Source organism: Odontesthes bonariensis, chromosome 18 (genome assembly GCF_027942865.1).
Source record: "Odontesthes bonariensis isolate fOdoBon6 chromosome 18, fOdoBon6.hap1, whole genome shotgun sequence".
NCBI classification, from domain to species: domain Eukaryota; kingdom Metazoa; phylum Chordata; class Actinopteri; order Atheriniformes; family Atherinopsidae; genus Odontesthes; species Odontesthes bonariensis.
In genome coordinates this window covers 28,417,528-28,429,126 of record NC_134523.1, presented here as the reverse complement: position 1 = coordinate 28,429,126, position 11,599 = coordinate 28,417,528, and the positions used below count along the sequence as shown (strand labels likewise).

Genomic DNA, 11,599 nt, shown 5'->3' with positions numbered 1-11,599 from the left:
CCCCTCTTCTGGTTGTGCCGCGTTTTCTGCCACACTTTTTCCTTCCCACAGACTTCCCACTGAGGTGCCTTGATACAGCACTCTGGGAACAGCCTATTCGCTCAGAAATTTCTTTCTGTGTCTTACCCTCTTGCTTGAGGGTGTCAATGATGGCCTTCTGGACAGCAGTCAGGTCGCCAGTCTTACCCATGATTGCGGTTTTGAGTAATGAACCAGGCTGGGAGTTTTTAAAAGCCTCAGGAATCTTTTGCAGGTGTTTAGAGTTAATTCGTTGATTCAGATGATTAGGTTAATAGCTCGTTTAGAGTACCTTTTCATGATATGCTAATTTTTTGAGAAGGACCTGTACTAGGTAAGATTTTTTCCAGTGTAAGAATTTATGTACGCATGGGTGCCTCCTGACGGCAACAAAAAGTTGAAAATGAAGACAATAGAATGATCGTACTTTGAAACATTTAATAACTCTGAACAAAGAAGACGAAATGAGTTAATTATCAGTTAGGCTCTACATTTAGAGAAAACTACAATTTTCTAAGTGGGTCATCAACCTCAGGAGAAATGTATTTACAGTACTTTTCCGTTAAAGAGAACACATAAATAGCTCAAAATGAGAAATCAATTGGATCCAACATACACTTCTACAGTACTGTGCTCCTCACACCATCTTTCCGCTTCTGCCTGAATCCTTCAAACCACTTACGATCAAACCATCGACTGAACAAACCACGTCTGTTATCACCCAAATAAAACACAAAATTACATCAAAACTCAATCTAAGATGCAAACAAACAAACAAAGAAAAGACGACAGATCAGCTCTTAGTTTTCAGGACGCTTTCAGTTACGGGACAGTGCATTTTGAAGGGCAGTTTTACTTTTCCATAGACTTTGGTATCATCAGACTGTACACTGGAAAAAATGCCCCTCCAAAAATAAGTAAAAAAAACAATAAATACAAGACGTTTTTGCTTGAAATAAGCAAAAAAATATGCCAATGGAACTAGTGAAAATCGGCTTGTCAAAATTTCTTGAAATAAGATGTGATATTTAGGACTTTTGAGATAAATGTGATCTTGAAATTAGCTTAAAAACCTCTTCAAATGAAAAAAAAGCTTGTTTCATGTGAAATCCAACTCAATATATACTTGGGAAGACTTTGATTTTTTCCAGTGTACATGTTCATTAATAACAGGTTTAATTCAAATAAAACAGGTACATTAACGCAATATTAAAGAGCTTCTCGTACAAAGAAAAGCTCTTTTTGCCACACAGAGCAGGACCAATTTCTGTCTGGATTTGACGTGAAACAACAAAAAAACAAAACAGTTTGTGTTGAACTCGTTTGTGAGCTGAGCTGCAGGATCCGTGAAGCTTCGCTCGAGTACAAAAGGCAGACGACAGCAGACAAATAGAAAAAACGAACATCTGCAGTGAACGAACCTCAGACAGCAGACAGTAGCACCGTCGGACGAAGATGATTTTTTTACAGTAGGATACTCTACGAAAAGCAGGACCGAACCTCGTATAAACAGCTGAATGGTTTCTAAGAAGTAGGGTTAAAAAGGACGATGTAAAAGGATGTAGAAGGATGTAGAAGGATGTATCTGTGGCTAAAGACACAGCAGGTTGGTGTTAGTGGGTTAATGTTTTCTGAGGTTGGGAGTCTTTCTCCCCTCCTTTTCCGTCTGGTCCCATCCGTGTTGAATCTGTGGTTTTGTCCTCGGCGAACGGATTAAAAGATGGTGCTCCAGCGTTTTGGGGGGGGGCGGGACTTGGCTTCTCCCTGCAGAGAGGACGGGACAAGATGAGAAGGTTGATGAAAACATTGATTTTCTGTCCCCAGCTGGCAGGTCAGAGTAATCTGGGGATGTTCAGCAGATAAAAAACCGAGCTTCAAAGTTCATGAAAGAGTTGATTGTCAGCTACTGGACCTCATGGAGACACGATCCACGCTGAAAATAGAGCTGAGGTAGACGGTGTTTCCAGGAGAATGATCGGTGGGTATTTGGGTTTAAAGGGACAGTTCGCCTCTTTTGACATGAAGCTGTATGACATCCCATATCAGCAACATCATTTATGAACATTTTCTTACCCCCTGCTGCGTCCTGTGAGCCGAGTTCCAGCCTCGTTTTGGGGTTGATGAAGGTAGTCCGGCTAGTTGGCTGGGGTTTAAAAAATAAAGTGTTTTGCTTCTCAAAACAATATGCGTTCAACAGAGTAAAACATTTGCATCACAAAATCGTTCTCCAGGAAAAAGTCAGACCTTTCCTTTCCTTTCCTTTTGTTTCCTTTCCTTTCGTTTCATTTCCTTTCTTTGTCTTTCCTTTCTTTCCTTTCCCTTAGTTTCCTTACCTTTCCTTTCCTTGTCTTTCCTTTCCTTTTGTTTCCTTTCCTTTCCTTTCGTGTCCTTTCGTTTCCTTTCCTTGTCTTTCCTTTCTTTCCTTTCGTTTAGTTTCCTTTTGTTTCTTTTCCTTTCCATTCCTTCTCTTTCCTTTCTTTTCCTTGTCTTTCCTTTCCTTTCCTTTTGTTTCCTTTCCTTTCGTTTAGTTTCCTTTCCTTTCCTTCTCTTTCCTTTCTTTCCTTTTGTTTAGTTTCCTTTTCTTTTGTTTCCTTTCCTTTTGTTTTGTTTCCTTTCCTTTCATTTCCTTTTTTTTACCTGCCGTGCAGACTGTGCAGACCGAGCACTCCCCTGCTTCCGAGCAGCAAACACCGTAATGGGCGCGGCTGTCGGCAGGCGGCAGCAGGCAGTGATACGAAGGGAGAGAAAATAGGGCCAAGAGATTGTGAGGTCTGACTTTTTCCTGGAGAACGATTTTGTGATGCAAATGTATTACTCTGTTGAACGCATATTGTTTTGGGAAGCAAAACACTTTATTTTTTAAACCCCAGCCAACTAGCCGGACTACCTTCATCAACACCAAAACGAGGCTGGAACTCGGCTCACAGGACGCAGCAGGGGGTAAGAAAATGTTCATAAATGATGTTGCTGATATGGGATGTCATACAGCTTCATATCAAAAGAGGCGAACTATCCCTTTAAGTGTAGTATCAAAGTAACAATGGAAATGTTGCCTTTTAGCTTGTTAGTTCATTATGATGACAGGCTGCTGTGAAAGCGTGTTGATGTGTTTTAAATGGCATCAAACCGAAGAGATGAATCATTATGTCGTATTTATCTGTACTCACAGGTCTCTGGTGAGAGCGTCACTGTTGCATTCGAGCAAACACAGACAGTAAAACAGCGTTCATGAAGCCCAGATTCACAGGTAGAAATGGATTTTGTGTTAAACAGAGAGTGCTGGGCGCTCACCAGGTTGAAGAGTCTGGACAGCGTGCTTTGGTCTCTGCGTCTCCTGACCGGCGACTTTGTGCTCTCGGGACGCGACGACGAGGCCTAGAAAAAGACGCTCTATGAGCACAGGTGGAGACCTAAAACCAGAACCTTTGCTGCTTTGTGTCTGTCTAACCTTTAAGCAGGGGGTTAATCTATTTCACTTTACAAGAAGAGTCGCATTTTTACCTCTGAGCAGCTACTGACAGAATCAGGAGCACTAAAACCGGCTGCTCAAAGTGTTTTGTTGTTATTTTCATCACTGTTGTTGAACAAAAAACACATACAGTTACTGCCAAAAAGGATTTCTGTTACAGTAATGCTTCAAATCTTGCACTGTTTGTGCATTTTTTCACATGTCTCCTGGTTTTCCATCCTTTTCCATCCTCTTTAGATACATTAGCAGAGATGGGACCAAGTCACACATGTGCAAGTCTCAAGTAAGTCTCAAGTCTTAGCTTTCAAGTCTAAAGTAAGACTCAAGTTTTAGCTTTCAAGTCCCAAGTATGTCCCAAGTCTTAGCTTTCAAGTCTAAAGTAAGACTCAAGTCTTAGCTTTCAAGTCCCAAGTAAGTCCCAAGTCTTAGCTTCCAAGTCTCAAGTAAGTCCCAAGTCTTAGGCCCATTTCAGACCAGGGCGGCAAAGCGTGGCGGAACGGAAGCGATTTTCACCGGCGGAGGTGAAAATACATGGAAACAGATCTGTCCTTGCACACCGACACGGCGGTAGTCGGGCGGTAGCGGCGCGGAGACGCCTCCGTCCCGCGCTGCTTTTGGAAAATAGAACTCGAGCGGAATTTGGACGGCAGCGGCCGGCGGTGTCTCGTTGAAATGAATGGGGAAATTAAACCAGCTATGTATTCATGTCTTCGAACTTTTTATTTAAACGGTGATGACCACCCACCGGTTTTAAGGAGCGCTGCTGCTCTTCTTCTGTCGAAGTAAACACGACGGTTTAGAGTAACATGAAATGAAATTAAATGAAATGAAACAATGAAATGAAGTTATCAACAATAATAAACCAATAATGTAAAACTTCACTGCGGAGTTATAAAATAGTCAACTCGGAGAGGCAAAGACAAAACTTACCTATTTCGCTGAACAAGTCTCTGGTGATAACTGTCGGCGTTTTCAACAGTGGCCAGATAGATTCTGTCTCAGAGACACCTCCCCAACCCCCTCTTAGAAAACAACAACGAGCAACTTGTAGGCCTAAAGCTACTATTATTATTATTATTATTATTATTATTTATTTTTTTTTATTATTATTGTTATTGCATCTATATGCGCAGTTAAATACATAATCTGTGGGATTTGCAGACAGGGCTGGAGCGGAACTACCGCGGCCGCGGACTGTCCGGTGTGAAAAGCCAAGTTGAACACACCGCCTGATAACCGGCGTAAGACTGCCGTCGTTTCGCTGCCGCCACGGCACGCTCTGGTCTAAAATCGGCCTTAGCTTTCAAGTCTCAAGTCTCAAGTAAGTCCCAAGTAATTTTTCTTGGGCAAGTCAAGTCACCTTATTATTGCAGTTTTACCTGCAGAATCTGATCTTAATAAAGTGAAAAGACAAGATATAAGTAACTGTCAGTAAACATCATTGGCCAATGTGTCCAACCTGTCTACCCCGTATCACAGCCTATCTATCTAACAGCCTTGCCACTTACTATTAAGCCCCATTGTACCGGCTTTTTGGCTGCAGTTCCACCAGAATTCCACTGGGCGCGTCGGTGGAGACCAGAATGAATTGGGCCCAATAGAGCTAGATGCTACAAATGGTCAGTTTCATCTAAGTCTCCTTAAGAGCGCTCAGATTTGAATGTAGTTTCTGAGAGCTCAACATGGGTTTCAAGTCAAAAATCTACTGAACGAGTACATATATCCCTTTGATTTCTTACAGGTTGGCTTCTTGTTGTCCACAACGCGCTAGCATTGTGCTAATGACAGCTGGTCGACCGGCGAAAGAATGAATTACGACCAGAGGCACCGCTTGACGGCTGGCTCCATACCAAGCGACGACAGAATTAAGATGGACTTTTTGCGCTTATGTTACCACAGCCTAAGAATCTGTGATGTTACCACACATTCTCTCTTACTACAGCTCTTCCTTGAAAACGCTGCTGCCTTTGAGACCAACAACAAGCAGGATTGTTGCCGTAAAGCGGCATCTCCGGTCGTAAGCTATGTATGACGTCAAATACACTTAAAATCCTTTTTTTAAGCAAATGAGTGGCTCTAAAAATCTAAAACTCAGCCGTAGGTATTTTCTAAACATCCTCTTTCGAAAACAACATTCGAATTACTACAGAAAAAATTATATCTTGAGATAAGGGCACGCTAGGGCGTATAGCTCCATAGGACTCCATTCATTCTGGTCTCCAAAAATTGAGCGCCCCACGTGGAAAGAGGGTGGAACTGCAACCAAAATCGCCTCGTTGGAAACCGGAAATGCACCGTGAGTTGCGAATCTGTAGTATTATAGAATCTGTGCCCGTATCATAGCAAGCTAACGTTAGCTAACTAGCGACTAGGCTAACAGGATAATATTAGCTAATTTGACGAGCACTTACTGGTCAGAATGGATCTTCAAATGACGAACAAAGTTGGAAGTTATGCTAGATGCTTAACACTCAAGTCATTCAAGTCATCGTGTCTCAAGTCAAGTCAAGTGCCGAGTCTTTAACTTCCAAGTCCGAGTCGAGTCTCAAGTCACAAGTCATCAAAACAGTGACTCGAGTCCCCATCTCTGTACATCAGGAGTGAGTTTTTGGTGTTTTGACCTGAAATGGGTTCCATTTCTCTGAGGTTTCTAACTTTTTAATGGGCCTAAAGGTCTCTGAAAAGGTCTGATTTTACTGCTTTTTAAGCTAAAGGTATGTGGTTTCTCTGCAACAGCAGCATTGTTTTAGGCTGTTGTTATAAGAGAATATCAGAGGTGAGACATTAAGGAAGGAAAAGGTGACCACGTGGCAGGCCCAGCGTCATTTAACAGCAACCTTTGGGGGACAGAAAAAGGCAGACGAGGATAAGATGAGGTCCACGGGGAGCCGACTGACACCGAGGATGTGAAAGGATGATTGCCGAGAAATGACCCTGAAATGGCTGCTGACAGTCGCCGTACAGATGAGATGACACAAAAGGGGGGTTGGTGAGTCATTTCAGGCACAGAGGAGATGGAGGTGTTACCGAGAACAAAGAGTGAAAGGGAAGAAAGAGAGGAGGAGTGACGCAGGCCACGAGTTCCTGAGAGAAAATGTTTACCGGTTCATAAATAGCCGAGCAGTTTCAAAGTCATCCAGAAGCAGCGAGTCGCTCTGGATTGAAGCAAAGAAGGGGAATTTAAATGGAATAAAAGTACCAGCGAGCCAGTGTTTGTGTTAGAAATCAATCAGCCGGTGAATAAATGTGTTGTTTCTTTAGTGAGACACGCGTTGGAGCCTTTCAGTCCCAGAATCTGAATGAGGTTTGATTCCACATGCTCAGGAATAAAAGATAAAAGACGTTTCTCTTAAAGAAAGCCGTGAAAAGATTAAGACACGGGGTGGGCGTGAGGGTTAGGTGGACAAAGGAGCGTTTAGGGGAGATCACTGAGAAAAGACTGTGTGACGTACCAAACCCAGGACGTCTCTCCACTGGACATAAAAAAGAAAAACGACACGGTGAGATGAGGACACTGGAAAAAATGCCCCTCCAAAAATAAGTTAAAAAAAACAACAAATACAAGACGTTTTTGCTTGAAATAAGCAAAAAAATCTGCCAATGGAACTAGTGAAAATCGGCTGGTCAAGATTTCTTGAAATAAGATGTGATATTTAGGACTTTTGAGATAAAAGTGATCTTGAAATTAGCTTAAAAACCTCTTTAAATGAAAAAAAAAAGCTTGTTTCATGTGAAATATGACTCAAGTGAATGCAATATGCTTCTGTAGTTTTGTAAATGAATTGTGCTATACAAACAAATTAGATTTGATTTGATAAACGGTGAGTTTCTGGTTGGTTTCAGTGTGGTTTGTGAAGCTGCCACCAGGGGGCGTCAGCCGGAAGAGTGAGATTCTAACGCACCGGCTGACAGGAGGAAAGAAAAGATGCAGGAGAGAGTGATGAGATGTCGGCCTGTTTGATATGTTTCAGATGATCTCTATAACCTGCAGCCGCACCGCTGGAATATCAACCAAATAGATGTGGTGAAAAACAAGACTCACCCTGGATTTAGGAGGAGGAGAGGAAACCTGCGTGAGAAACACCAAGCAACAACAACAGGGTGACTGATTGTACAGGGCAAGAAGGCACAACAAACTGAGCTGAAAGAAACACATGTGAGAGCGGAGAGAGTCTTTTTCTTTTATCGGTATGTAAATGAAGACATCATGCAGCTCTGTAATCAGCGAGGAAAAGCAGGAAAAACAGATTTACATGCAAAGAAAGTGCTCAGAATCCATCAGTAATGCAGAATAAAACCAAGGAGAGCAGTTTGTTCTGCTTTCTGAAAGATTCAGAACCAAACTCCAAGCTCCGAAAGTTCAAAATGAACAAAAAAAAAAGACTCCAAAGGTGTGTCGGATATGTGTGAGGTAAGAATATAATCCATGGGACTTACAATGCTCCTGAAGAAATGCACCACTGCGTTTTCATTGGTCCGACGGCGGGCGGAGGATTGCTGAGGTGAGGCAGCCAGGTGACCCCTGAAGGAGCCCTGAGAAGATCAGCAGGGGGTCAAGTTTACAGAGCTCAGAGTAACACCAGTTCAAAAAGCTATGAGAGATGTTCCAGAACATTTTTAACTGCGTTAAATGAGCTTTTAATGAAGCAAATTCAAGGCTGAACAGATCGGAACGATCTCTCCTCTGAGTCATCTCAAAGAGGAAATTAAGTGTAAATGAAAAGGTACACTGGAAAAAATCTAAATATTACCAAGTATATTTGTCTCATTTCTAGTCCAAATATCTCATTACACTTAATATAAGACACAACTGCCTAACAAGTACCATTTCAGCCAGATATAGGGACTTGTTTGAAGACAATACATCTGGAATATCTTGTTAAATGAAAAAGTCTTGAAAACAAATTGTTTTGAGTCACATATCATATGAAACAAGCTTTTTTTTTTTTTACATTTGAAGAGGTTTTTAATCTAATTTCAAGATCACTTTTATCTCAAAAGTCCCAAATATCACATTTTATTTCAAGAAATCTTGACAAGCCGATTTTCATTAGTTCCATTGGCAGATTTTTTTTGGCTTATTTTAAGCAAAAACGTCTTGTATTTGTTGTTTTTTTTAACTTATTTTTGAAGGGGCATTTTTTCCAGTGACTGAGTTCTGTTGAAGGTAATTAAACACGAGAGGACACAGCACGGCACACTGGAAAAAATGCCCCTCCAAAAATAAGTAAAAAAACAATAAATAAAAGACATTTTTGCTTGAAATAAGCAAAAAAATCTGCCAATGGAACTAGTGAAAATCGGCTTGTCCAGATTTCTTGAAATAAAATATGATATTTAGGACTTTTGAGTTAAAAGTGATCTTGAAATTAGCTTAAAAACCTCTTCAAATGAAAAAAAAAAAGCTTGTTTCATGTGAAATCCGACTCAAAACAATTTGTTTTCAAGACTTTTTCATTTAACAAGATATTCCAGATGTATTGTCTTCAAACAAGTCCCTATATCTGGCTGAAATGGTACTTGTTAGGCAGTTGTGTCTTATATTAAGTGTAATGAGATATTTTGACTAGAAATACTTGGTAAGACTTTGATTTTTCCCAGTGCATCGTCTGTTTCCCCCCTCCATAAATGTCTGTTTGCTTCCACTTGTCTTCAAGATTTCTCAGAAAAACTAAAGTTTTGAAACACGCGAACAGACGCATGCCTTTGTGTTTTCTGTTGGCTCCTCGTTGTGTTACATTTGATGCAGAGAAAGCCTGCAGAGGACGAGTGAGAGATTAGAGCCCAAATGGATTGTGGCATGCTCAGAAAAACAGGCTGGGGTGACGCCTCCTATCGCAGAGGTTTAAATCTGCAGCTCACAGCCAATTCACAGACTCAATTAGACTAAGTGTACCTGCATCGTGGGGCTGATACGCACCCACATTTAGGCCATTTAGGCGTTTTATTCAAACCCCGTCTGAGGGAGAGTTGCAAGACTCTAAATCACAGCACAAGAAAGGCAGAAATGAAGCCAAAAAGCCATCGAAAGGAGTTAAAATGATAAAGATGCTCAGATTATTTTCCTCACTGTAGGTGAAACATGAAGCAAACGTGGTATTTTTACCACGTTTGATTCTAAGATGTTGTCTTTGGATCAACATAAAACAGTAAAACTTTAAACTACACATTGCCTTTCAATCGTGCAACCAAAAAGAAAGAAATATTTAAAAACCGCCAGCCAAAAAACTCAAAAAACAACCCAAAGCAAACTGAATAAAGACTCTGACCAACAGCTGAATCCTTCTTTCCTTCCCTCATGCAACAGTTTGACAAATTAAGGTATCATGACTTGATTTCAATCAGTCTCTTACGCACTTATTTGTTTCCTAAATTGTCTTCCCATTTGTCTCGGTACCTAACTTACCGCACTTACTCCAGCACTAGTTATTCTCTCAGCTGTTTGGTTTTGGAAGGAAATGCACTTATGATTTCTTGTGACCTGAAGTTCTTTTGCCTACCGATGTGGAACACACTTATTATAAGTCGCTTTGGATAAAAGCATCTGCAGAATGACCGGAATGTAATGTCTTAAAAGAAATCTTGGAAGTATCTGTGACATGACACCACACTGGAAAAAATGCCCCTCCAAAAATAAGTAAAAAAACAACAAATACAAGACGTTTTTGCTTGAAATAAGCAAAAAAAAAATCTGCCAATGGAACTAGTGAAAATCGGCTTGACAAGATTTCTTGAAATAAAATGTGATATTTAGGACTTTTGAGTTAAAAGTGATCTTGAAATTAGTTTAAAAACCTCTTCAAATGTCAAAAAAAGCTTGTTTCATATGATATGTGACTCAAAACAATTTGTTTTCAAGACTTTTTCACTTAACAAGATATTCCAGATGTATTGTATTAAAACAAGTCCCTATATCTGGCTGAAATGGTGCTTGTTAGGCAGTTGTGTCTTATATTAAGTGTAATGAGATATTTGGACTAGAAATGAGACAAATATACTTGGTAAGACTTTGATTTTTTCCAGTGCATGTCCAAGAAACCCGCCTGAACACGACCACAGAATACTTCAAATATGATCTTACGCCTTCACACTTTAAAAAATGCCCCTCCAAAAATAAGTAAAAAACAACAAATACGAGACATTTTTGCTTGAAATAAGCAAAAAAAAATCTGCCAATGGAACTAGTGAAAATCGGCTTGTCAAGATTTCTTGAAATAAAATATGATATTTAGGACTTTTGAGTTAAAAGTGAGCTTGAAATTAGCTTAAAAACCTCTTCAAATGAAAAAAGCTTGTTTCATATGAAATATGACTCAAAACAATTTGTTTTCAAGACTTTTTCATTTAACAAGATATTCCAGATGTATTTTCTTCAAACAAGTACCTATATCTGGCTGAAATGGTGCTTGTTAGGCAGTTGTGTCTTATATTAAGTGTAATGAGATACTCAATGAGACAAATATACTTGGTAAGATTTAGATTTTTTTCCAGTTCAAGTCAAAGTTAAAGCGGCGAACTGTCCCTTTAAATGCAGGTGCAGGATGCTCACCTTGCTCCTCTTCTTTTTCTCGCCTCCGAAGAATTTGCTAATCTGATCCATCAGCCCGGGATTCTTCTTCTTCCTGCCGAAGCCGCTCTGCCCTGAGGTGCTCGCTGTGGCCATGATAGCTGCTGCTTGTTTGCTCAGAGGTTCAGATCCCACAGTGCCGACTTCCAGCTTTGCTGCCGCCTCACAATGCTTCAGGGGTCTGACGCTCGTGGGCCGTCTTTCAAGGTGTCATCTCCCCGGCCCCCAGGGGACACGAGGTCAGGGGGTGGTCCGTGTTTCTGGCTGGACTCCAGGCATTCTTTGGAGCTTCAGAGGCTGTGTCAGTCGCTGCCGCCCTCCACATGGGCCCGGCCATTGTTCCCCTCTCCATCTGCCTTACAAGGACAACAAGGGTTATCTGAGTCTGAACTCACACCCTGATGCAAAGCAGCCCCCCGGCACTGAGAGGCCATTGTTGGCTCGCCCTCGTATATCTTCTCCATGCATTGTGGTTAAACTGGACGTACGGTCACCCAGATGAACACATGGACTCATAGATTATTGTGCACACAGTCTAAAGAATT

The 11,599-nt window shown here is 41.0% G+C and overlaps 1 protein-coding gene across 1 annotated transcript; it reads right to left on the bottom strand.

Moving 5' to 3' along the window:
* Positions 1 to 441: 441 nt before the first annotated feature.
* mbpa (myelin basic protein a) lies at positions 442 to 11,259 on the bottom strand. Its single transcript, XM_075449517.1, has 6 exons — positions 11,037 to 11,259; positions 7,925 to 8,020; positions 7,530 to 7,556; positions 6,940 to 6,960; positions 3,310 to 3,393; positions 442 to 1,782 (listed from the first exon to the last, which is right to left on the bottom strand). The coding sequence occupies exons 1-6, from the start codon at positions 11,148 to 11,150 to the stop codon at positions 1,732 to 1,734; spliced, it is 393 nt and encodes a 130-aa protein (XP_075305632.1). The 5' UTR covers positions 11,151 to 11,259; the 3' UTR covers positions 442 to 1,731.
* Between the last annotated feature and the right edge of the window lie 340 nt (positions 11,260 to 11,599).